At 37.7% G+C, this 26,444-nt stretch overlaps 2 protein-coding genes across 3 annotated transcripts in view; one reads left to right on the top strand and one right to left on the bottom strand.

The window, feature by feature from the left end:
- The window catches only part of LOC118743246, a 169,983-nt gene extending 144,874 nt beyond the window's left edge, over positions 1-25,109 (top strand). The window contains 10 exon segments of the mRNA XM_036475811.1: positions 17,314-17,598; positions 17,702-18,312; positions 20,017-20,229; positions 20,609-21,514; positions 21,594-21,739; positions 21,795-22,387; positions 22,449-22,871; positions 23,085-23,231; positions 23,313-23,672; positions 23,674-25,109. Of these exon segments, the coding sequence (XP_036331704.1) occupies positions 17,314-17,598; positions 17,702-18,312; positions 20,017-20,229; positions 20,609-21,514; positions 21,594-21,739; positions 21,795-22,387; positions 22,449-22,871; positions 23,085-23,231; positions 23,313-23,672; positions 23,674-24,474 (4,485 nt within the window). The 3' untranslated portion in view covers positions 24,475-25,109.
- LOC118743254 lies at positions 3,525-7,101 on the bottom strand. 2 transcript variants are annotated; one of them, XM_036475832.1, is made up of 2 exons: positions 6,811-7,101; positions 3,525-5,239 (listed from the first exon to the last, which is right to left on the bottom strand). In XM_036475832.1, exons 1-2 carry the CDS (start codon positions 6,947-6,949, stop codon positions 3,855-3,857), a joined length of 1,524 nt encoding a protein of 507 aa, XP_036331725.1. In that variant the 5' UTR covers positions 6,950-7,101; the 3' UTR covers positions 3,525-3,854. The 2 variants fall into 2 exon arrangements, with proteins under 2 accessions (XP_036331725.1, XP_036331715.1); XM_036475822.1 differs by having other exon boundaries at positions 6,802-7,101.
- Positions 25,110-26,444: the final 1,335 nt, after the last annotated feature.

Raw genomic sequence — 26,444 nt, forward strand, 5'->3', positions numbered from 1 at the left:
CGTCTTACTTCCCGCCATTTGGGACGCTGTTGGAGTTCATGTAGATAGCTATTGCTCCACAATTTCCAAAATCTTTGCGTGATTAGCTGCCGAGACTCCCAATAGTCGAGGCGATTCTCCGACCATTCTACTACTGGTACTTGCTCGCCTAGAGCTGGTACCAAGGATTCTCCAATTAATAAATGACCGGGTGTTAGAGGATTCAAGTCTCGAGGATCCGCACTTTGGGCACATAATGGACGAGAGTTGAGGACAGCCCCAAATTCTGCCAACAATGTCTGCACAGCTTCGATGGTTAATAAGCGAGCTCCCATCACCCGGCGTAGATGGTGCTTAGCAGCCTTTACGGCCGCCTCCCAAAGACCACCTTGGTGCGGTTCAGAAGGAGTGATGAAATGCCACTCGGTTTGACGCGCTGCCAGTTGTTCAAAGAGGTCAGATTTCTGCCAAGTCTGCAACATCCGACTTAGCTCTCGCTCTGCCCCTACAAAATTGGTGCCGTTATCGCTCCAGAGGTGTAGACAATGTCCATAGCGCGAAGTAAAGCGAATAAAAGCCATAATAAAGGCCTTGGTAGACAAATCCGGTACAAATTCCAAGTGCACCGCTTTCGATACCATACACACGAAAATCGCGATATACCCCTTTATGACTACATTACCCCTTCGACGATCGGGACGCACTTGTATGGGTCCTGCGTAATCGATTCCCGCATGCACAAACGGACGTGCTGGACATACTCGGCAAGCCGGAAGATTTGCCATTATCTCCTCGCTCATTTTGGATCTCAGCCTTTCGCACCTTACGCATCCCTTGATCAGGGATCTCGCTAAAGTCCGCACGCCTATAATCCAATAGGTTTGCCTCAATGTCGCGATTAGCTGCTGTGCCCCGCAATGCAAAAGTTTCAAATGTATCATTCGTGCAATCAACCAGGCCAATCTCCCCTTGCCTGGTAATATCGCTGGGTTACATTGGGTGTCAGGCAAGTCCGCTTCTTTTAGTCGTCCACTCATACGCAGTATTCCATCTTGAATAAACGGTGCTAGTATTCCAATCGCATTCGATAATTTAGAACCCTCTAGAGTTTTCTTGTTCTGGGCACAGTGCTGTAACGTTCGGATGTCGTCCGCATAATAGTCGCCTTGCTCTTGCCGCATCCAGAATGCCAATGAATATTCGAGCTCCTTAACGCTTAAATAGAGTTTCTGCCTCTCTGTCATTGGTGATCGACAATTCTGTGCGAACCTAAGTACCCAAGCCGTTACTCTTATTAATCGATTGATTGATGAATAACGCTCCAATAATGACATTTGTTTAATAGATATAATGCTGACCCTGGCGACGAATTGATTATCTGCCTTTTCAGTATGGATTTTTTCACGGCGGCATTCCTTCTTCGCCTCTGTTTCAACCTTTTCCGACACCCCTTCTGGCGGTTTCGGCCACATGACTCTTGGCAGTCGGAGGAAAACAGGCCCTTGCCACCATAGTCGGGAAGACATTAATTCAACCATCGACATTCCTCTAGAAATAAAGTCAGCTGGATTCTTTTCAGTGGGCACATACCTCCACTCGCAATTGGTTGTATTGATATTGATTTGTCGCACGCGATTCGCTACAAATTGTTTGAGACTACTCTTATCCCGTCGCAACCAGCAGAGTACTACCATAGAGTCGGACCAACACGTCATCGAACCGATCTTTATGCGATGTTGAGTTTCGCAAACCATCACCACCCGTTGCATTAGTTCGCTGAGTAACGTTGCGGCTCGCAGTTCGAGACGTGGTATGGTTTCCGCTCGTAGAGGCGCGACTCTAGATTTGGTTAACAGCACATTGGATTTGACGCCCTCTTCGGCATGCATTACCACGTACACGGCCGCTCCGAAGGCCTGCGTTGATGCATCGGAAAATCCATGCAAAGTCATATTTAATCGTCGAGAGTAGCCTATCCATCGCGGTATACGAAGGTTATCAAAGTGTGGAATTTGGGAGAAAATACTCTGCCATGCCACCTTCAAAGGCTCTGGTAACATAGCATCCCACCCTTGCTTTTCCTTCCAAATTTTTTGAATTAATATTTTTGCATTTATTATAAAAGGTGCTGCTAGCCCATCAGGATCGTAAATTCGTGCCGTTATACTTAAAACTGATCGTTTAGTCCAACAAGCAGAGTCCGCATCCGGTAACGATTGCACTGCGAAGGCAAACTCATCCGTTGAGGGAATCCATTTGAGACCAAGTACCGATGCTTCCATATGGGTATTCAACCAAACATCGTCTCCAGCTGATTGTGTATCGATAGAGCGGTGAATATAGTTCGAATTTGATCGAAACTTGGTTAGTTCAAAGCCCCCTGCTTTCAAAAGCTTCTGCATTTGTTGGCATAATAGTAAGAGTTCCTCCTCCGTGTCTGCGCCGACCAGACAATCATCCATATAAAAATTATCCAAGACGGCTCTAGCTCCCAGAGGCCACCTAGATGCATTGTCTCTGGCACACTGTTGCATTGCTCGCACTGCACAAAAGGGAGCTGATGCCATCCCAAACGTCACTCCAGTGAGCCAATATTCTGTTATTTTTCCTGAATGGTCCCTCCAAAATATGCGTTGCAGGTCCCAATGCTGATTTGCTATCTTCACCTGAGGAAACATCTGCTTGATGTCTGCTGAGACACCATAGGCATTCAATCGAAATCCCCAAAGAAGATCAATCAAATCTGGTTGTAACTTCGGTCCGATCATTTGGACATCATTCAGCGATACTCCGGTATCAGTCAAACAAGACGCATCAAAGACTACACGAAATTTTTTCGTTATCGCATGGTGGGGAATATAATAAGATTTTCCTGCATCCGGCCTAGTTGCTGGACGTAGCCAGTCTTTCGCTACGTATTCATTAATGAACGTGAAATATTTCTCCTTTAACTCCGCATCTCGTCTGAAACGTTTTTCCAATCGTAAGAATCGTTGCAGCGCTATCGCCCGATTGGAACCGATACTACCCCAATGGGACCGCAGAGGAATTTGTAAAATATAACGCCCTGCATGTGAGTCAAACTTGTGCGTTTTTATAAAATGATCTTCGCACGCTTGTTGCTCTGCTGTCCAACTTGACTCGTCGCCCGTTAAGCTCTCAGATTCAAAGAACCCTCGTAACAGTTGGTCAAGATGAGAATCGCCTTCAGCTTGGTTCATGTCCTTTGTGATGTTGGCCGTGACCAGGTTAGCATTAGTTGGGACCTCGCCAAAAAGCAACCAACCTAAGCGCGTCTCTTGTGCAACGAAGCTCGAAGATAATCTCCGCATATTATCTTGCATCAGTGTAGCCCATACACCAACGCCTAATAGCATTTGAACTTTCGCTGGTTGATCAAAGGTTGGATCCGCTAAATGTGTCGATATATCACTTGGCAAGTCTTGCCTTTGTAAACGTCTTTGGGGCAGTAATATTTCTCCCAATACCGATGGTACTACTAGACATGTAATGAGCGTCCGGAGATCGTCATTGTAAACTGACATCAAATGGCCGGTGATTGATTTGTCACAGATATGAGATCCCTCCTTAATAGCAGATGATACACCAATCCTGATTCGGCGTGTAGAAATTTGGTTATCCTTCACAAAATGTTTGCTGACCAAGTTCACCTGTGCGCCCGTATCGCATATTGCGCGTACTCTCACTGTCGTTCCACAACGGGTTAGAAAGCGCACCTGCGCTGTAGCCAATAAATTGGCATAAAAATCAATAGCTCCGCCCTGTGTTATGGTAGATTTTATATGCTCGGATGTTTGTGGCGAAGCAACACTGCTGAAACCCCCGAGGCCGGTTTCCTTTTTATTGGCTAATTGCTATTGCTCCTTCCTCGGTACGACCTTAGCTACTGTTGCTAGCATCGTGACGCGAGAAGCCTCATCTTTGGAACTCATTGCTGATAGTTTTGGGCATATTATGCTGTTGTGAGGTGTCCTTGCGCACCGGGGGCAGCGGCTTGACAAACAGTTTCGGGCAGTATGGCCTCTCCTCAAACAATTCTGACATAGCCCCAGCTCGAAAATCCGTTTGATTTTGTCCTCCCGGCTCATACGTCCAGTCCCAGGGCACCGGTGGAAGGCGTGATCTCCTGAACAATTAAGGCAGGGATTATAGTTGGACACTGACGAAGCGTTCAACCTCATGCGCTGATTAATCAGCGGATTGATGACACGCTTTTCGCTATGATTAGCCAAAGGTTGTATTCCCTGACTCAACAGCCCGCTGATCCGACGTTCAAGCCATGCAAAGAAATCATTTTGCAAATTGGGGATACGGTCTGTGGGTCGTACCATCTCCCACTGTCTACGGGATATGCTGTCTAAACGAGATTCAAGAAAATTTAAAATGAGTAAATCTCGTTGCTCCGCGGCTCCTAATTGTCTTGAAATCATACGCATACTGTTGCGCGTAACGTCAAGCATATTTCTAATTAAGGAATGGGTAGCCCTCGACCAACTAGGCAGACCGTAAATAGCGGAGAAGTGTGCCGCGTGACATAGATATTCGTTATCGAATGCTACACACAATGTCTTCCATGCCTCGGCAAAGCTTTTTTCTAGCTGCGGCCAGTATCCCATTGCCCTGGCAGCATCCTCCTTAACACAGTTTTGCAACCGCCCAAGTCGTTGCAAGTTCGTGATGTGTGGATTTCGAATAACTTCGGCTGTAAATATGTCCCTAAACTGAATCCACTCCCGATAATTTCCGCGAAATATTGGGAGCCGATCTGCCAAAGGCAATTCTGCAAAACGTAACTGCAGTGCCCGATTATTGGCATGAGTGCATGTGGCAGTAGATGAGATTGGTTCTAATGCCTTTATCTGCTGACTTAACCCCGCCCGAACTCTCACGTAGACATCCTCAACCCTCAGTTGACGTGTGATATCATCCGCCTGTTGCAATTCATTTTGCGATGTTTGTTGCAACTCTTGAGATTTTAATTCAAATTTCCCCCAGGCCGTAGTCAAAATATCGAGGCGAGCCTTCATGATCTCAATATTCGCATCTTCAAATGTCGCCGACGCCAACCAGTCCGACTGGCGCTGAATTTGAGATACCGTAAAATCTATATCCGCCCGAATACTGATATCGCCTTCGACTCTTTGAGGTGCAGCCCTTTCCATGCTAGCAATGCTCTCAATAGGTACCTCCGCGCTTGTTGCTTGCCTCTCTACTTGCGTTGCGGTCCTTTGCTCATCCCCTGCAAATACAGAAACAAAATCACAGCTCTTAAAATAGATATTACAACTCTGGTACGCTTCCCAGACAGCAGGAATACTTTTATTATTCTCCACAAGTCGCCAGGCAACAGAAAAGTGCCTTTAAACCTCGCAGTTTCCCTGATAGTAAACAGCATCCGCTAGATGTTGTTAAAGTCGCTGTAATATATTACAGTGAAACCTCCCTTGGGCGGACAGTCACCGTCACCGTCAGTCATTTTTTGTCCGCCCAAGAGAGGTGTCCGCTCAATGGAAGGGAAGCTTATTTTAGAACTTTTTAATGTTTTAATTAATTGAATAGTCACTATTTCTTATTTGAATAAAAGATATTGATATTACATCGTTCAAACAAAAATGTGCATGTATTTTTTCAAAAGTGCACATTTCATTTATGTGCGTAAGTACATATTAAGTAATAACAAAATAAAAATAAATATTACATTTCAGTCCATAAACTACATAAAACCATAGATTCATTACATGAAAAACTGGGAAATTTTCGATTGACGTAAGTTTTATTTTAAATTTTTTTCAGTGTCAGTACCTTTTTCATCAATAGTTTTCATGTTTTTATCAGTAAGAAAATCCAACCAGAAATCTAAATTTTCGGTCCATGTATTTATTATTATATCTATTGTTATAAATTCATCAGAATCGGAATTGGATTCTCCAAGGGTTTCTGACAATTCAAATAACGAACCTAAACTACTGCGCAAACCAAACTAAATGTGTGCATAAAAATCACATTTTATGCGGGAAGTGCCCCTTTTCCTTTTAGTAGTCTGCCTATGTGGAGTTCGCGTCCGCTCAACGGGGGTTTTTGTTTGATTTGTTATGAAAAGAAATCTTAATGTCCGTTGATAAGAGGTTCGCGTCCGCTCAATAGAGGTTTTTGTGTTGCAGTTTTATGCAAAATAACTGTCCGCGTCCGGCCAAGAGAGTGTCCGCTTAAGAGAGAGAGTAATTTGTTCCGAAATTTATACTTAAAACTTGGTATAGGAAAAAATGTCCGCCCAAGGGAGATGTCCGTCTAATAGAGGTGCCCGTTAGGAGAGGTTTCACTGTATATTAATTTATTCATAAAGACGCCTTAAGTCGCAGGAGTTTCGCCGGGGAAACTTTATTAAATGCTTCATAAAACCACACTAGGCCGCAAAAATATCCCCACATTATCCAAGCGAAGTCGCTGTTTCGCTTTCAACGTATCTAATTATAAATACGCCTATGGTCGCCGATATATTTGTTCAAATGGATTTGCTTCACCTTTAATGAAAGTGTCTAAAACCGCATATACATATTTCCCCAAATAACACATAAAGTCGCTGTTTCTTTTGAATCCCATTATAAATACGCCGTATATACGCAGATAATTTTATACGAATGATCTTGCAACGTCCGTAATGAAGGCGAATAAAACGCAGAAATTTAACCAAGGTGTTGTTTGGCCTAAACCAATGCTTATATGAACGTAAATACGCAGATATATTTAAAAACACCTTTGATAATCTGCTTAATAATGTCGCCCTTCATTTCAGATATTTACCTTTTATACCTTTGACAACATTCCTTGCTTTAGCTAAATTTTCCACGGTACGCTTCTTTCTTCCTCGCTCAGGATGCGACGCTGCTGCAGGCCTTTTGCTCGCCTTGGACGCTGGCTTCTTACTGCCTTCTTTTTTCAACCGCGGCATTCTTATCTACTACTATAACTAAATAATATTAGTTAGTTTTTATAGCAATTATTGCGTGTTAAAACAAGCGAACTAACTACGAACGAACTACAACCTAAATTCCGAAATCAATTCGATGTCTTCCCTCAGATGTACAAGCGGAATAAAAATAAATTTCGTTTTGCACAATGCAGCGATATGATCTGCGTATATATATGTACATATATTGAAACACAACGAGTACGAAAATTATAACGTATCTCATTTCCAATTTCATTCGCCTAGTATGCGAAAAGCAACTCTCAAATGTATGCATATACGTATGTATGTATGTACAGATATATTTATGCTCGCATAAGTTTATTTCTCTTTCTTCTTTGTCATGCCGAACACCGCCGACTCTGCATCAGCGTTACCGTTTTGATACAATTGTATCTTTTTTGATACTTTATTTTCTAAATTTTAAGATTTGATACTTTGATACTTTTTTGTTCACAAATGCCCCATTTTGATACTTTTGGTTGGCAGAAATGAATTTTTGAAAATTATCAATAATATTAGTACACCTTTTCCAACAGTATTTCAGAAAAAAACACAAATGTATTTCAGAAAGGGTCAAATGAATTTCAGAAAAACTCAAATGTATTTCAGAAAATTGCAAATGTATTTCAGAAAAATGCAAATGTATTTCAGAAAAAGCCAAATGAAATTCAGAAAAACACAATTGTATTTCAGAAAAGTTCAAATGATTTTCAGAAAAACGCAAATGTATTTCATAAAAGGGCAAATGTATTTCAAAAAAGCACAAATGTATTTCAGAAAAAATATTCTTAGAATACAGTTATTATTTTCTTAAAGGCAAATATCGTTTGCAATTTTTATCTATCAATATTCTTAGATACATCTATAGGATTTGAATTAAACAAAGATTCTTGAAACGCCATTCAAAAGTAAAAATCCTGAAGGATAATTTTTTTAAAGGACATTTTTGACATGTTCCAAAGAATAATTGACAACAAAAGTTATGATTACTCTTGTTTTGACTTTTTCTTTAAATTGATACCCATATATCCATATTTTGTGTGAACTTTTGGAAATATAGCTTATGGTCCTTTGGAAGAAAATCCTGACTTCAGAATCGTTATAATTTGGCTCTGAAAGGGTCTAAAGACTGTTACCTTGGCTCAAATTATAGGTCTTAAATTACATTAAAACGCACTTGTTCTTCGAGGGATATAAAGTTTTATGAAGGATGCACAGCTGCATGTATTTAATAAAATGCAATAAATAAAAAAAAAATTCGAATTTTGAACAGTGGAATCGTGTAGGTCGCCTCAAAATCTATAATATTAGTATAATGAAAAATAATTTATTTTTTTTTTTTAAATAAAGCGGGGGGATTTTGAATATTTTTTTGGAAGAACACTATTTTTTCCAATTTGTTTTTTAAGGTCAAGGAGTAATTGTGGCTCAAGGGCAATATTTTTCTGTGAAAGGCAATTACATTAGCTTTCAAAACCATTTTATTTCATATCAAAATGTTGCTTCTTTCGAAAGTGCTACGATTAATTCGCATGGCGTGTTAAAAAAGCACACTGTTCATTTATAAACAACTAGCAGATCCGGCGAATTTCGTCCCGCCCAAAATTAGATTTTTAATTTAACCATTTTGTTCCAACATTTTCTCCAACAGTCCACGTTTACGATTTCCATTAGCACATTCATCGGCTAAGATTATGGTTTGGTGTGGTCGTTTGCCGCCTTAAATAACCTAACGAAAGTGTTATGTCCATGAAGAAGTTCCCTGGCGGCAACAATGATCCGCCGGATCTATAGTGAATCTGCTCTAGAAACTTTATCTTATCTAGTTGGTGGCAATTTCAAAATGGATGCGTATCCTTCCTTGTTCAACAGAAATACAATATACATACATAGACTGAGATGAAATACCTTAAAAGCCAGTTTCACGAAAGCAATTTAAGTGAAAGTTATTTTTTTCTGTCGGGTTCTATATTAATTTCAATTAAAAAAAATAAAAATTTCATTAAATTGCTTTTTGTCAAACTGGCTTTTAAGGTATTTCGACAGGTGGTGATTTGAGATTTACCACTGCACAACTCAACCCTGGTGTGTCCGTGTGTGAAGCTTTAACGCATAATAATATTGGCAAATCACATCCATTGGGCCAATCGTGTAACACACGAGAGTTCGATAAACTCAATGGTGCAACAGTGGTCGATTTAGTCTGACATTCACGGCACCTTTTCTCTTTTGTCGATTTTTAGTAATAACCGACCTCAGCATCACCTCACAGCTCTTTTTTTGCGATTGGACTGCCTTTACCGTTTGCAATACATGTTTTGAATATTCGCCAAATCGGATCATAAAAAAACGATTTTTAGTAATAAATCAACTCCAGCGCCAACTGGCGGGTTAAATTGTGAAACTAAACTATCCAGAGACCCACTCAAACACACACACACAAAACGTTGTTGAAATCCCTCCAGCCATTTAGGATTTTCAAGGATAAGTAAAAGTCAGTACGTTTGTGCTTTGCCATGCCCTCTTTTCAAAGAGCCCATTTTTCTCCATGAATATGGAATTGATTTCATATATCCCCATACGAAGTTCCAGTACTGTACCATGAACACATCCAGAGATATGCAGTATGAAATCCGGCTTGTATGGTAGGTGCCACGCCCCTTTTACAATAGCTCCATATTTTCTCCATGACTATGCGATTAATATCATATATCTCCACACCAAGTTCCAGTAATCTACCAAGAACAATTCTAGAGATATGCAATAAGAAAAATTCGACTTGTAAGGGCAGGTGCCACGCCGGTATAAAGTTCCCGTACTCTACCATAAACACTTCCAGAGATACTTATTATGAAAAATTCGGTTTATATGGGAGGAGCCACGCTACCTTTTCAAATAGTCCGAATTTTTCTTCATGATTTTATATATTCCCATACCCAGTTCCAGTGCTGTACCATGGACACTTCCAGAGAAATGCAGTATGAAAAATTCGTATTGGATCGGAGGGCCCACGCGCTTTTACAATAGCTCAAATTTTTCTCAAGAGTATGCGATTGAGTTCATATACATACATAGTACCTCCATACCAAGTTCCAGTACTCTACCATGAACATTTGCAGAGATATACAATGTGAAAAATTCGGTTGTATATGAGGTGCCACGCCCTTTTCCAATAATTCCAATTTTTCTCTATGAATATGTGATTGATTTCATATATTTTCGTACTAAGTTCAAAACAATGAACGCTTCCAGAAATATGAAATATTCGGGTTGTATGGGAGGTACTACGCCCCCTTTTCAAATTTTTTTCGAAAGAATTCTTTTTCCTGTTATCAATACATATCTCGAATATGAGACGAATCGGACCATAAACACGATTTTTAGTAATAACTCGACTCCAACGCCACCTGGCGGCTCTTTTTTTTTTGCAATGGTATTTTTTTTGCTGTTGTCAATACATGTCTCAAAAATGAGGCGAATCGGACCAAAAATAAGGGTTTTACTAATAACTCGACTCCAGCGCCACCTAGCGGTTGTTTTAACAGTTATTCTGCTATTCGGAAGGTAGGTAAATTCAAAAAATAAATATAAAAATCGGTCCAGCTGTTCTTGAGTTATAAATGGTGTAACTAACACGACTTTGTTATATACGTATATATATATATATAGATATATAATCTAATAAAATATATACTCTTATTTTACCCATCCCAAAAAATCGAGCTCACGATCCGCCACTGTCTAAAGATACTTTAGACGTTTTTTCAAAATGCCACAAATTTATTTTCACTGTGCAAGAGCCTAGATTCTAGACAGTATAATGCACTGTTTACGTCATGTAAAATTTAATTAAAAACATGAGCGCATACTTGGTTCATGAAAAAATACATATGTTATTAAATTTAAAAAAAAAAAAGTTTACTATGCAGTTTTTTTTTAAGGAAATAATTGCATACAATCAGTTAATACACCTGACCCTTGCGGTTAAGAAAATACAATTATATACATACATACACATATTTTATTTAAATATAAATGTACATATGTACATACATGTATACATGCAGACTAGGGATGTTGCGAATGTGGAATTTTAGACATCCGAATGCATCAAAAAAAAATATACTTTTGCAAAAAGTTCTGCCGAAAGATAGCGCTGGAGTCGAGATATTAAAGAATCCGTCTTTATCGTACTACCTGGGTTAACGGGTATTTTTTTTGATAAGAAGTGCTTCAGCAAAAAACGTACCCAAAAAGTAAATGGCGCTGGAATCAAGATATTTAGATACCGCTCTACAAAGTTTACTTTTTAGATGACTTAATAAAGCCCCATCCTTTAAGTATGAATACAAACAAGCGCAGAATTTTTAAGGCGCCACAGATGTCCTAGACACATCAACGGGCCATGAGTATATCAAGAAAAAGTGGGACGAATTAAAAATAACACAATATGAACATAAATGAGACCCCGTTTGAGCGAGAAAACTCTTTCTTCCTCTGTTCCTGTGGAACAGCAAGATTTAACCTTTCAACCGAAGCCGAATAGTGTTTACATTACAAACCCCTTTTGCATTTCAAATCTATTTTTGTATTGGTCAACGCAAAAGTTCTTATCAGGCGTCGCGAAGCAAGCCAGGCATTTGCTAGTGTAACATAAAAAGCAAATCACGAAAATTTGCTTTAAAATTACAGTGCACACTTTTTTTCTTTTATGTCTAGGAGTTTTTTAAAGATTGGTCCAAAAAAAATAATAATAATAAAGAAAGAAACCAGGGCAAGGTATTTAAAGCACAAAAAAAACAAAAAAAAATATTATTAAAAGGACTATGTTCTATTTGACGTACGTCAAAGGTCTAGCAAAAGTGGGAACTTGTATGACTGCCCATTGATAGCTCGGTTATATAGCTTAAGAAATAATATGTTTAAAGACATTTTTATCGAAGTTGATAAATACTCCCAATTGTCATTTGTGCACTTGCACAACATTCGCATTCGCAAAAGCTCCGCATTGATTATTGCGAATGCGAATGTTAAAATTAATGCGGAAGCTCCGCGGTTGCGAATGCGAATGCGAATGCGAATATTCGCAACAACCCTGATACAGACAACAGACACTCGCCATTGTTCCAAGTTAGTCGAGTATGAGCAAATACCTGCATGCATACCTACATTTGAATAACAAATTGAATTTTTACACGATTTCTGAATGTTCCGGGAATTGTACCTAAATTAAAAAATGCTTAATGAAACGATTAATAAATTTTCTGTAGGTACAAGGAAATCTAAATATTTAGCAAATCTATTCGCATCCACTAATTGATGTGGGATATTGTTTTGAAATTGTCAACAAACTCTGTGTATGAACTCGTTGGGACCAATTCGGATTTTTTTTTAACCGACTTCCAAAAAAGGAGGAGGTTATTTTTTTTTATTATTATATACATATATATATATATTTTTTTTACTAAAAAATACTTGTTGTTTTATTGTTTTATTTAACCATTTGTTTAATGTGAACAATTTTTTGTGGGTCCCCCATTGCATTTTTTGGGGTTTTAGGGTCCATAAAAAATAGTTAGTATTAAAGAATTGTTAAATTAACAATTGTTTATTATTCCTAGAAGGGTCCTGAAGTTAAACAAAGTTTGCCGGCTAAAAAATATAGATTTTGAAGGTTTCCAAAATGAGAGGGAATTAAGAAAAAACCTAGAAGACACTCACTCGATATAAATAAGCACTCGCACTGTAGCCCGACGGCTTAACTGCTTCCGCATATCTTCTCTCAACTCCTCAAGAAATTGGTAAAAGTGCCTTAGTATTTTATTTATTTGTATTTTTTTTTGTTATTGTATGCATTGAAGATAATACCATTAAATGCTTAAAGAAATCCATTCATATGCCACATCAAAGAAATGTATATGTAAAAATACATATTTTTTGATGTTCGAAAATAATGCCTCAAAACACGAAATATAAAGTCTATTCTTCCATGGAAAGCTTTCTACTTTTTTGGCACGTTTCCTTGCGTTTATGTACATATATGTTTATTATTCCATGTAAAAAAAATATATTTTTTAATATGACATTTCTTTGTGAAAAATATATTTTCCCTTAAAAAATAAAATTTTCAGCGAAAATGGGTGTGAAATGCGCATTTATAGCGGTCAAGTTCACTGTTCGCTTACTCACTTATGTGTGTGTGTGTATGAGATTTATTTGAAAGAATTTTTTTTTTTTGCCAAAAAATCTTATGTCTTCACTACTTATCTCTTGCTTTGCAACTCTGTGATCTAAACAACTTTTTTCTAATATATTTTTCTTTATACTTAACCAATGTAGACTTCCAAGCGCCCAAATAATGTCTGCATTTATTATAATTAGTTGCATAGAATTTGTGCATACTTATGTACGTAGTGTAAAAAGTTTTGTATGATTAAATCTTGAAGATTTTTTTAACTGTTTGTTTTTTGTCCTTTTTTTTCTTCTGTATTTTTGTTTGCTTTTTTGGCGGACTTTTGCCTTGGCAAAGTTTCAAAACTTGCGAAGCTCAGTATTAGTGCATTGAATTTGGCGCTTTGTTACATACATATCTATTAAATAATAGATGTGTATTCAGACACATATGTACAGTGCCGGCCACTTGAATAGCGCCCCCTTTTGATCCTCAGTTATTATGATTTCAAATCCAACAAAAAAGGAAATAAATTATATCACCGAATGTCTCGAGGTGGCAGGACATGGTCAATGTATCTAATTTGAACTAAATTGCCAGCTTTAGGGCCGTTTTCTCAAGTAACCTGTAACTTTACCTGCCGTAGGTGTGTTTATACTACACCAACACTTTCTTTCATATGAATATCTCATTGTTCATTTAGCTTAAGCAGTACGAATAGATTGCAATTTGTGAAAGGTGGAAAATCTTTGCTAAGATATCTATAGAATAATTCACAATTTAGCCGTTGAATTTTTCGCATCAAATTTAACCGCTATTTTGTCATATTTGGATTTTTATTTTTCCAATCAATTTTTAATCGTTATTTTTAAGTTTTATTTTTTTTTTTCAATCATATTATAATTGATATTTTAGGATATAATTTTTCATATCATAAAAGATTTAAAGTAGCCACAAAAAGGTAGTTTCCATTATAACGATTAAAAAACGTTCGACAAAAATATAATTCCACAATAACGAGCGTTGTTGATAGACAAAAATAAATAACTTAAAATAACGATTATTTAAATTTTACCAAAAACCAAAAAAAATCCAAATTTAACGATTATTCTTGATTGAAACAAACCGAAAAAATAACAATTTGGAAAAAATTCTTAGTATTTCATTAGTATTTGCAAATGTTCACATTAAATATATTTGATTTTTTAAACTTCTGACATCCTCTTAAAAACCATGAAACTTTTTTAAACATCTTTCGTTTGACAACATCTAAAGTGGTCGCAATCCTCTTCAAAATATTTTTGAAAGAAACAGTTTTTCATCCTGTTTCGTTTGACATCCATATTGTAGCATTTCATTAAAGTGATTAAATTAAATTAAACCAATTATGTGGCAACCATTTGAAAAAATATTTTCGAAATAAAGACTTGTTAAATAGAGTTTCTTTGACTTGACAGCATTTTGTTATGCTTTATTTAAATTGTTAATTTAATATAATCATAATTTTTAAACAAGTGGTATCTCTCTTTTAAAATATTTTCGAAACAATTCTTTCGACTAAAATCCATAATGTCATACTTTATTTAACTTATGGAGAAATAAGATTAGGCTTTTAAACAGGTATAAGATTTGGCTTTGAGACAGATGGCAACCTTCTATAAAATATTTTTAAAATAAAGCTCCTAAAGACCTCATTTGTTTACCACCCATATTGATATACTTTTTTAACTTATTAATAAAATTGAATTAAAATTTTTAAATATAGAGTACGATAATATTATAACAATAAAAACTAGTTTGAAATTAAGTTGACCTTTATTATATATTTTGAAGTGGAATTTAACTTTTTAAGCAAGTGGCAACCCTCATCAAAAATATGATATACATATGTTAATCCAGTTCGTAAGATCTGCCAAATTTTATCCAAAGAAATAGCAAGAAATACGCTCACACACACTCACAAACCCTAGCATTTGTCAATTAAATTGATTTTAAATTCCAAAGCTGGTGGCAACCCTCGCCAAAAATACTTCGCAAAACTTCGAGAAACTTGCAGTATAATACCAAAAGACCCGAGAAATTCAAAAAAAAAATACCAAAATATAAAAAAGAAGTATCACGAAAAGTCTCCATAAAATCTCAAAAAGTTCAATTCGAAAAATCTTGACAAAAATCCTTTAGTAATCTTAAAATACAGTTTTGTAAAGCCTCTCGTTTGATACTACCCATATGTTAATTAATTTGATTTAGAAAATGTAACCAGGTGGCAGGCAACCCCCCTTAAAAATATATTTGAAATAAAACTTTCTTAAACCTCTCTGATTTGATACCCATATTAAAATATGTCGTTTAACTTGTTAATTGAACTGTTCTTAACTTTTTGAACCGCTAGCAACCTTCTGATAGAACACGTTCGTAGAAATTCGCCCTTGAACCGATATCGTTTAACACCCATATTGCTGTGATTTTTCCTTTAACTGATATATTAATTTATCGGTATTAAAATGTGAACAGGTGGCAACCTCCACAAAAAATATTTTCTAAATAAATCACTTTAGAGTCACTTTCGTTTGACACCCACATTGTTGTTACTTTTCGTATAACTTATTATTTGATTGATTTTAACTTTTTAAAAAGATGGTAACTCTCTTAGAAAATTGTTCTATATGTTAATCCATGTTGAGATCTATCATTGAAATCCGTAGTGCCGTTTTAGCGTTCATTAATTTTTATAAAAATATAGCATATTCTATAACAAAAACCACACAAATTTGATTTTCGAACTTTATATAAAAAATTTATAATTCATATAATTTCAAATTTTGATTAAGTATGCAGTTTTGTAACCTATAAAATTTTATTAAAATAATATTATAGAATATTCTCTATTTTTATAAAAAATTAATGAATATTAAATAAGCAAAAGGATTACTATTAATAAACAGGATCAAAAGGGGTCGCTATTCACAGGGCCCGCACTGTATATAACAATATGATGTACAATGTACCAACTCGAAGATCATTGCAGCATTTTATCTAGAATATCTTTTATTTGCAATTTGCCTATACTAATTTTGTTAAGTGTTTAAATGTATTGTAACATCAAGTAAATAAAGTGAAACCTCGATATAGCGAATGACAGGCATCAATCGTTGCAAAAGTCTTCTCACTTAAGTCCTTTCGAGTAACCAAATTTTTTATTTATTTTCAAAAAAAGGATCCTTTTCTTTAAGTTTTAGTAGAATATCGCTGATTTCTATTCGTCTCCGTCGTCGTATTCGTATACGCCTTCGCCTTTGTATTCGCCTTCGTGATCAAATTCGTCTTTGTCTTAATCTACGCCATCAAATGAACTTTTTTGAATTCATGTGGAAGCTAAAAATCGTATGAGGCTTTTTTTCTTAATACCAGACAAATCTCATTTAATTTGTAGGATTATGACTATATTCCCACCCAGAATGAAACATTTTCTTTTTTGAAAGATAGATGTTTGAGAAGTAGAGGTTAAGAATATACTTTATTCCAATTGGTGTCGCTGTAGTTAAGTAATTTAATAAAAATAAGCACTAGCGCCACCTAGTGGGAGCGTATTACACTGCTCATGGAGCTCGTATGTATCTAACGACCAAAAAATAATAACGCAATTAATTTAGTATTTATTTTGACCTCGTTTCCAAAGGGCATTACGAGAAAAACATTTTAAAAAAATGCAAGCTTTTACTGTTTTCTCGTAAGAATAACGGCAATCTTACTGTTAGTATGATATTCTTCAGAAAACGAGAGAGTGTTTCAGTCAATCTGTAAAAATTTTCATGCATTAAGCTTTTCGTAAAGTTGCGGTTTATTTTATCAAAGTTTTACTGTAGCGCCCTTATGCGAAGTGTGCATGTATGCATCACGTTTGTATCACGTGTAATGCTAATGATAAGCGTCTTCCTTAATTCGCTTCCCTCCTTTTATTTTACTTATTAAGCTGAAGAGCTGCTGAGCGGTAGGAATTTCGTAGAAGGTGCTTTTAACAGTACTTTAACTAATTACTTAACTGCATCAACTGAATGACCGTTAATTAACCGGCACTAATAGTTTTCTCGTGCTTACAGCTACAACAAAGAAGAAACATCTACTCATAAATCACTAAATCAAATCGAAATTTTCATCCTTTTTTTTTTAGATGGCCGAACTCATGCATCAAATGCGTGATCCAGCGCATACGCTAGGCGGCTCTGTGGGCAGCATACCACAGACGTTTGTCGCCAATGGCTCCAACAGCGACATGTCCATGCAACGCGCGCTCACCGGCAATGGCAACGGCGGCATACACACCACACCGGCCACGAATCTCAAACTTAGCGAAGCCGTACGCAATGCTCAACACGATGCTAGTCCCAATATCGTCTCATCGAAGATGAAATCATCTAAGTCATACACGCATGGCTTGAGCAATTCAGCGGGCACAGTGAGTACTTATATCTACTATACATCTATAAATTTTTATTAAATCGCAAAATTCATCTACAAATTAAATTTCAATCTCCTCACACGCACACGCACACGCACAGGTGCACATTCCAACGTCTACCTCTGCGCAGAGCAATCTCTCGCTACTTGCCGATATCTCACCCAATCACACGCACTTCTTCGAGGTTATGTATGTAGGTAAAATTCGTGTATCGCACAAGCGTGTGCCCTTCTCTTTCATCGATGATGCCTTGCCCAAGTTCAGGGCGTACGATGCACAACGCACACGTCTAATGCAGTTAACCACTGCCGCTTCATCCTCAACTGTTGGCGGCGCAACGTCACAAATGGCAACAAATCGTAAACTTTCATTGAATGTCGAGTGCACTAGCGGCAATAATAGCGCAATAACTTTCGACCTTAAAAACACTTCGCTCAAGGAGAGCGATGCTGAGGAGTCGACCGAAGCGGAAGTGGATACTGAGGCAGAAGCTGAAGCTGAAGCTGAAGCTGAGACTGCAACGGAACGGATTCAACAGCAGGATGTACCGTGCAGTCAGAGCGTAGAAGCGGCCATTTCAGAATTGGCAATGCAAAAAAATAGTGGTGCACAACCGGCTGAGGATGAGCAAAAAATGTCGAACAAAGAAAATAAATCACCGAAACGTTTAATGCGCGGCATGAGTCACACGGAACTTCCTGTTAAGAAAGAGTAAGTTGTCATGGAAGTGTACATTTGTATGCTGGTTTATTGTAGCACTTAAGCGCAAACTTTTGAATTATATGTATGTATGTATGTACATGTGTGGGCTTCGAAAAAACTTAGTATATCTGCTTTTGGTTGGGAGTCCTTGAAAAGATTCCGTGCACTTGCAATGGTAGTTTTTGCAGGTGGGTCAATCCATGTCAAATCGGCCAATGTTTCGAATCGACAAATTTTGACTTGGATGAATTTTGGTCCGAGCTATTCTTTTATCATTTAACAAAGTACTGCCAAAGGAAAAAATAAAAAATTAATTTTTCGAAATCTTCCGAAGTTTGCAAGTTTATTGTTTGAGTATTTCAAAAACTATTATAGTTACAAAAATGGTCTCATTTTTCAAATTATAGAACTAAGAAATCAAAAATATGTATGTAATTTTGGCTACAATTTTTTATACATATTTTACCTCTAACAGGTAAAACACAGGTAACAGGTAGCGCAAAAACAACATTTACGTCGACTTTGCTGTTGCTTCTAGTCTCCAAAGCGCCAGAAAAATATTCTGTTTTTTATATCATGTGCAATATAAGAAAAAAATACAAACAAAAATTTTAAATTCGAGAAGAAAAGTCTTGGTAATTTTGTTTGCGAAGCTTTGATCTATCCTTTGCGAGGCCCAAAAAACCACGTTTAGGGTGCTAAGTTAAGCGAACGTTGCAAAAGCATTTTAAAATTTAAAATATAATTTAAATAATATTTGACGATTTAGAAGCCAAATAATTAAGCAAATATATACCTGCTCAATATGCCTTGCCTTTAACTGATTAAGAAAAAAATCCTGAAATTTTCGAGATGTTTTTTAAATGAATTTTTGAACTTTGAAAAAAAAGAAATTCCTGTAAACTCTAAATTAAAATTAAATTAAAATTTTTCAACAGAACTAAATGCAGAGTTTGAGAGAAAATTTCAGAATCTTTAAAAATTAGTTGGAAATGTGGTATAAAAAAGTTGAGCCGAAAGTTTAGCTTTGGGGATTTTTTTTATTTTAAAAGTTCTGTAAATTTTGTGATTTTTCCAATTTTGTATACTTATATATATTTCTTTATAACCGAAAAAGGAGATCATAACCATTTTTGTGACTATATATTAAAAAATTTAAAGAATTTAAATAGATTTTGAAACAAGTGGGAACCCTCTTCACAAATATTTTCCAAATTAGGCTTTTTTAACCCCATTCGTTTTATACCCAAATTGTAATATTTCACTTATTTTATTAATGCACCTAATTAATCGAAATTTTTAAATTTATGTACGTTTTAAATCATTTGGAGCGAACAAAGCAAAAAAATTAATTATACAAATTGGTCGAGCCTTTTTCGAGTTTTCGTCCGCCAAACAAACGAACTTATATATAAACATAGCTTATTCAACGATATCAGTATGTATTCACGTAATGTATATTCTTTGATGAGCGGATTGAGAATTGTAAATAACATTAAAAAAATATATATTTTAAAAGTATCTTACACAATTTTTTTTTTTTTTTTTTTTGAGTCAGTTTCCATCATTTCCACAAGCGTTATCGATGAGATAAGCTCGTTGAGATAAAATTTTTTTTACACAAACATCTACGTAAATGTATAATGCAATTAGAAAAAGTGTTTATGTATGTATGTATTACCATTTTCCTAAAAAAACAAACACAATCAATAGTGGCACTGCTGAGGAGGAGAACGCAGCCGATTCAACAGAGATGCTGGTTGCACCAAATGTTATAGTCAACAAACATCCATCGCCACCGCGTCAAGCGCAAGAGGATAAAAATGAGCAATCAGAGCAACAAGAGAAGACGACGGCAGCAGAAGCAGGCCCACAACAACAACAGCCTACGATAGCACAGCAACCTGCCTATGCCACGCTCGATACGTGAGTAGGATGTTGAAGCGTTTTCAACCATTTACTGGCTTCTGTTTCGTCGGCATGCAATAGTTCCAGTGTGTTTTGTTGTTTTTTATTTTGTTTGTTTTTCGTTTTCTTGCGCATCCGTTCAACATTTTTGAAACTACAAAGCTTGGAGATAAAAAAAGTGATTTTTGTAGTTCCTCTTTTTTTTTTTTGAAGCGCTTTGTTTCGCATTTTAATGCATTGCACGCGCATGTTTTAATAGTTTTTTAGTCGCCCCTGATTTTGTTCTTCCCTTGCTGCTAGAAATTCGTTACTTCAAACTTACATAAATGAATACTTAAATCAAATAATATTCACTCTCTCTCTCTCTCTCTCTCTCTCTCATTCGCCCACCCGACAGCATCCCCAAGCAACGCGATCGCTCTGCTTCGTATGGCTGCATTCCACCTTACGTGGAGCAGAATCGTACTATGGTCTTCCTCGTTGGCCGCTCCGATCTGCGTCTCATTTCTCCGGATCGAAAACAGGTATTGCTCTACAAGGATTTCAAGGACGTCGCCAGCTGTGCGCAGGGTCAAAAGAATCCCGATCACTTTGGCATCATTTGCCGTGAGGTGCACAACGACGGCTACATTGGCTACGTCTTCAAATGCCAATCGGATCATGTGTGCGACGATATTGTTGCTGCCATTTCGCAGGCATTCGTAACATGCGCCGAGCAAAAGAAAAAGGAGGCCACACAGATCTTCTCGTGCGAGCACTGCCCCATGCTGTGGTATCACAAACTCTGCACCGATGTTGAGGGCTTAAGTGAGAAGAAGACACAAGCGATGATCTTTCGACGCATTGAATCGCTGACCGATGATGAGCAGGACATGATTTGGGCCAAGTACTATGGTTCGGAGAAGACAAGCTCACCTTTGGCGGAACAAAATCAATTTTTAATGATGCTACTGCGCGCTCATTGTGAATCGCGCCAACAGCGTCATGTGCACGATACCGCAGAGAATCGTTCGGAATTTCTGAATCAATATTTAGGTGGTAGCACCATTTTCATGAAGGCTAAACGCTCGCTTACCAACTCATTCGATCACTTGCTGAAGCGGAAGGCTTCGAAAGATGACATCGGCGTGCCGCATGGTTTGCGGGACATTCAGGGGCGCGAAGCTTCTACCGAACCACAACCGGTTAGTCGTAGTGGCAATGAAACGCCACCAGATGGATTCCGCTCGCGTTCGAATACGATTGGTGGCGCCAGTCCGAGCAAACCCAGCGCAGAGCACTTAAAGAGTCCCATGATGGACATGTAAGGGGAAATGAAATTCTAAAAATAACGATCGCGGGCATTTGAACTGAGTTTTTTTTTTTTTTGTTTTTCATTACAGCTTTATAAAAGTCGGTAATAGTCCGAAAGAATCGGAAGCGCATCAAGCTTCTTGGCGTCACGCGATTTTAAATAGTGTGGTTACACCATCGAAAGGCATGGACGGTGATGCACAGAATGAATTTATGTCACCGATGAGGATCAAAAGTTAGTATTTATTGCTATTTCTCTATAACATCTAATAACACCCCTTCCATTGCAGAACGCATTCGTGGTAAACGCACCCGCGAGGAACTTCGCGATCTCTGGAAGACCGCTATTCGCCAGACCATTCTATTGAATCGCATGGAAACCGAAAATGCTATGTTGCAGGCGCGTCAAAACGAAAACGAGCTCAAGCGTATCAAACTCGACTATGAAGAGATTGTGCCATGTGACAAGCAGCTAATCGAGCGTTGGGAGCAGATTATTGAGCGCGACTCCATGAAAATCGGCAACAAGAAAGATCCCAAAGTGTTGGCACAAGCAATCAAATGTGGCGTACCACGTTCGAAACGTGGCGATGTTTGGACTTTTCTCGCCGATCAGCATTCCATGAATACAGCACCAGTGGATACTAAGAAATTTCCCAATTTCAATACACCCTATCACACATTACTGAAGAATCTCACTGAACATCAGCATGCCATCTTCATCGATCTGGGTCGTACCTTCCCCAATCACAAATTCTACAAAGATCCACTTGGTTTGGGACAATTGTCACTGTTCAATTTGCTCAAAGCGTATTCTATACTCGATCCAGAGCTTGGCTATTGTCAGGGTTTGGGTTTTATATGCGGCATACTGCTGTTGCATGTGAGTAGACGGAAATGTGCTCCCTCAAACATTTAAATAACTTTATATTTTTACCTTTTAGTGCGATGAGGCCGATGCTTTCCAATTGCTCAAACATCTCATGTTCAGACGTCAGATGCGTACCAAGTATTTACCAGATATGAAGAAGTTCCAACTGCAATTGTATCAGCTGTCACGTCTGGTCAAGGATCACTTACCAGAATTATATATCTGGCTCGATCAGAACGATGTATCGCCAACATTATATGCGGCACCATGGATACTCACAGTTTTCAGCTCACAATTCCCATTGGGTTATGTGGCACGCGTTTTCGATTTGCTCTTCCTAGAATCATCGGAAGTGATTTTTAAATTTGCTATCGCTTTGCTGACAGTACACAAAGATGAATTGTTGGCGCGTGATAACTTTGAGGAAATTATGGATTATTTGAAAACAGTTGTACCGAAAATGGAAGCAAATACAATGGAGAAAATTATGAAATTGGTGAGTTTGGTGGAGGATTTAATGCTTCTGAGTGACTCTATTTTTTACTTATTGTTTCGTGGTGGGAATCTTGAGCTTGGTTTTCAACTATGTATCTCGCATCGTTTAACCTTTTATAAAACAACTTTTATAAGAATATATAGTTGTAAAGCCAACTTTCGCACAAGCTTCGGTAGTAAATCTAATAGAAGTTTTAAATTTCATCTCCCACAGGTATTCACTTTGGACGTCAGCAAGCAACTAATCGAATATAATGTCGAATATAATGTATTACAAGAAGAGATCTCAACTGCAAATCACCACTTGGAGATGTTGAATAGAGAAAAAACACGGAATATGCATCTAGAACAGCAGCTGCAGGTATGCAACTCTTCATTTCCGCAAAAAATTAGATATATTCCCCATTCGCATTCCTAAATCACCAAATTTTTCTTCTCACAGTTTGCTCAATCGTCGATCGCACAGCTCGAGAAGACTCGCTCATCTCAACAAAGCCAAATCACCTCACTGCAAACACAGGTGCAATCGCTCGAACTAACAATACAAACACTCGGCCACTTCGTCTCCCAACTGGCCGAACACAATGTCGAACTGGAATTGCCCGGCGATGTGCGACGCATCCTGCAACAATTGGAGGACTTGGAACGTCAGCGTCGCAAACCACATTTCACTGAGCGCAAAATCGGCAAATCCGTATCGGTCAACAGTCATTTGGGGTTTCCACTAAAGGTGTTAGAAGAGTTGAGCGAAAAAGAAGAACATGGTTCGCCACAAAAGAAGAAGGAGAAGACACCTTTTTTTTGAACATACCTATGAACAATTGCGACAACAGCAACGCAACGCACAAACATCACCAACATCACAGGCGGCGGCTATGCAACAACGGAAATTGCTGAGCAGTGCCAGCAGTTCACTGGATGACAGCCAACACCTCCAGCAACCACAAACGCAGCAGCCACAGCAGCAGCAACAACGGCCAAATCGCCTACTCGACTCCCCGGAAATGCAATCCAAATTGACCGAACTCAAACTATCCGACCAGCTGGAGCAACAGTTTGGCAGTGCAAATATACGCAGCCCACTGGAAGTTGACAGTGGTGTGGGTACACCACTCAGCCCGCCCAGCACTAGCAGCAATAGTAGTACTAGCGGACTAAGCACAGCCTCTACGGGTAGTGGTAGTAGCGCCAGCAATGGTGTCGGTGCCGGTGGCGGCGGCGGCAGCCTCTTTAGTCGAATGGGTTATAAGAATACACCGACAGCGCTGTCACCACTCAACAGCCGGCAAACTTTATACGGTGCAGGAAGTATAACGCGAGGCGCCAGCAAAGTGGTGCCCTCAGTCTCGATTATAGTGCCCACTGAGCAACCAGAGTCGGGTGCGGGTTATACAGAAATGCATCCCCTAAGCATGGTGGGTGAGGTGAATGTGCGTTTTAATGGCACAACCCAATTGAAATCGATACGACCCGTGCATCATATGCGCCCGATGGTCCCAGTGGCAGCGGGTGTGACGGAGACCGCTGCTAGTGTAGACGACAGCAGTGCGAGTGGTAATAACCTTGATACGTCGAATGCAGCTGCCACAAATGGTCGCAGCTAACGGTTTTGATTCATAGCGAAATTTTTGCGTAGCTTCTATTAAAGATACAGAATAAAAGAACAAAATACATAGCAAGTGGAAGAAACAAAAATAGCGAAAAACATAGAAAAATATAGCGAACGCTGCGGCGAGTTTTCGATTCGATTGATGGCGGAAAGACTTGAAATATTCCAAAAGCGGGCAATATTTTAGCCACGCGGGAAAAAATGATGCACAAATGAAAATTGGGATTTTTACTACTATTGAAACAGTTTAAAATAATTCACACCATTCTCTCATGTTCTGTTTTGGATGTGGATGTTTCGTAGACAGCCTTTAACCGAATTTTCAGGCTTGTCTTAAATTTCGATTTGGATTGAAAAGCTAGTTGCCGCAAATTTTTTTTTTTTAAGTATCTTCAATTCGATTACTTCCATTGCGGCTACTTGAAGAAAATACTTTTGGAAAAGCGATCTTTCGAAATCTTGAATAATTGAAGGCTTATTTACTTAAGGAAAAATTCATTGATAATTTTTACCCTTTTTCGAAACGAAGACCACCGCAGTTAAGAGCAACAAAAAAAGTTATTCATGTGCATGTGCTTAAGTAATTGAAATTTGCTGTGATTGCTTGCAACTCATCAGAAAAAAAAAATTTAATGGAAATGAAAATGAGTAAAAGAAAACGCTACAAAAATGCTTTTAAATGCCGCTATTAGAATTGATAACTTTAATAAAAGCACCTACGCCACACAATCGCTATGCAACATTACAACAACAAAAAAATTAAGAACTAAATTAACAAAATAAGCAGAAACATTTAATGGCTATGTGTGTATGTAAGAATTAAGATTTTTACGGTGGGATTTTGTTGTGCAACTTCAACATGGACGAGTTAAAACTTTTCTAAAAACATACAGAATCGAATGGATGCTGGAATACTCTCTAACACAAATACTTTGTAGGTACATTTTTTATGTATGTACATATGTAATGTGTAGACATATTCTACAAGTAAAGAGAAGAGCAACAATTGCTTTTAAATTTTTTTATAATAGCGTAAATGATTGTTGCAAGAACGATTTTCGGATCTTTTCCCGATTCCGTAGAGTATGATGTACTGCCGATATACTCCAGCAGTCAGATATCAGACATCCATGCAAGGCAATAAGTTATTTCTACTTAAACGTTTGCTTGGAAATCGGAATTTTTTAAAAGCGTTGCGAAGCTAAATGCAAAAGCTACAACAACATGTTAGTTTTTTTTGTGTATTTATGAAAATTATGTTCCACTTTTAAAGTTACACAACAAATCCTTCAACTCTTCGGACAGTGTATTGAGGCTAGTCATTGTTGCTACACTGTAGAATGGAAGCAGGAAAATCAATAGATCTAAGTACAAGAGAATTCTTAGCCCTTCGCAGTTTTTTATTTTTTTTATTTAATTGTCTACAATTATGAAAATTTTTTAGGCAAACTAAAACGAAAATCGCTGTTGTCATCTGAAAGGTAGTCATTGTTGAAATCTTTGTATGTATTTATAGTACATAATAATTGGTTAATGTAGGCGAAAATTTGGAAATAATAGCAGCTAATTACATATACACACATATAGGTATATACGCATGTAATTGAATATTAGTAAGTAGAAAGCATATTTTTGCAAATTTAGTCTTTTAAGCCCCATTTTATACGAGTCAAGAGATGAGTTGAATCCATTCGTAAGCTCTCTAACTTCTTCCAGACTAGTTCCCAAATGAAAGTGCCGACTAAATAATACCCATACGATTCATCTAAACGGTTATATGCCTCGTAACCGCGTAAACCTCTTAAATATATTTTTTTACTAGACGATTTTTCATGCTAAAAGTTCACTGAAAGGCTCACCATTGCCTGTAGAGGGGCGCACACGATTGAGATGTCGCGATGACTAGAGATATCAAGCTTGGGTTCTATCGAATTTTAATTCGAACCTTTAATGACTCGGTATAAC

This window comes from Rhagoletis pomonella, unplaced genomic scaffold (genome assembly GCF_013731165.1).
Source record: "Rhagoletis pomonella isolate Grant_MI unplaced genomic scaffold, Rhpom_1.0 Rhpom_scaffold_00001, whole genome shotgun sequence".
Classification (NCBI taxonomy): Eukaryota; Metazoa; Arthropoda; class Insecta; order Diptera; family Tephritidae; genus Rhagoletis; species Rhagoletis pomonella.

What these genes read in the sequence shown, in the direction of transcription:
- LOC118743254 (XM_036475822.1), bottom strand. Translation starts at nt 6,949, where the DNA reads ATGCCGCGGTTGAAAAAAGAAGGCAGTAAGAAGCCAGCGTCCAAGGCG. An exon ending in TGTTGTCAAAGGTATAAAAG is followed by an intron (nt 5,240 to 6,801) that starts GTAAATATCTGA and finishes CTGTATTTGCAG; the next exon opens with GGGATGAGCAAAGGACCGCA.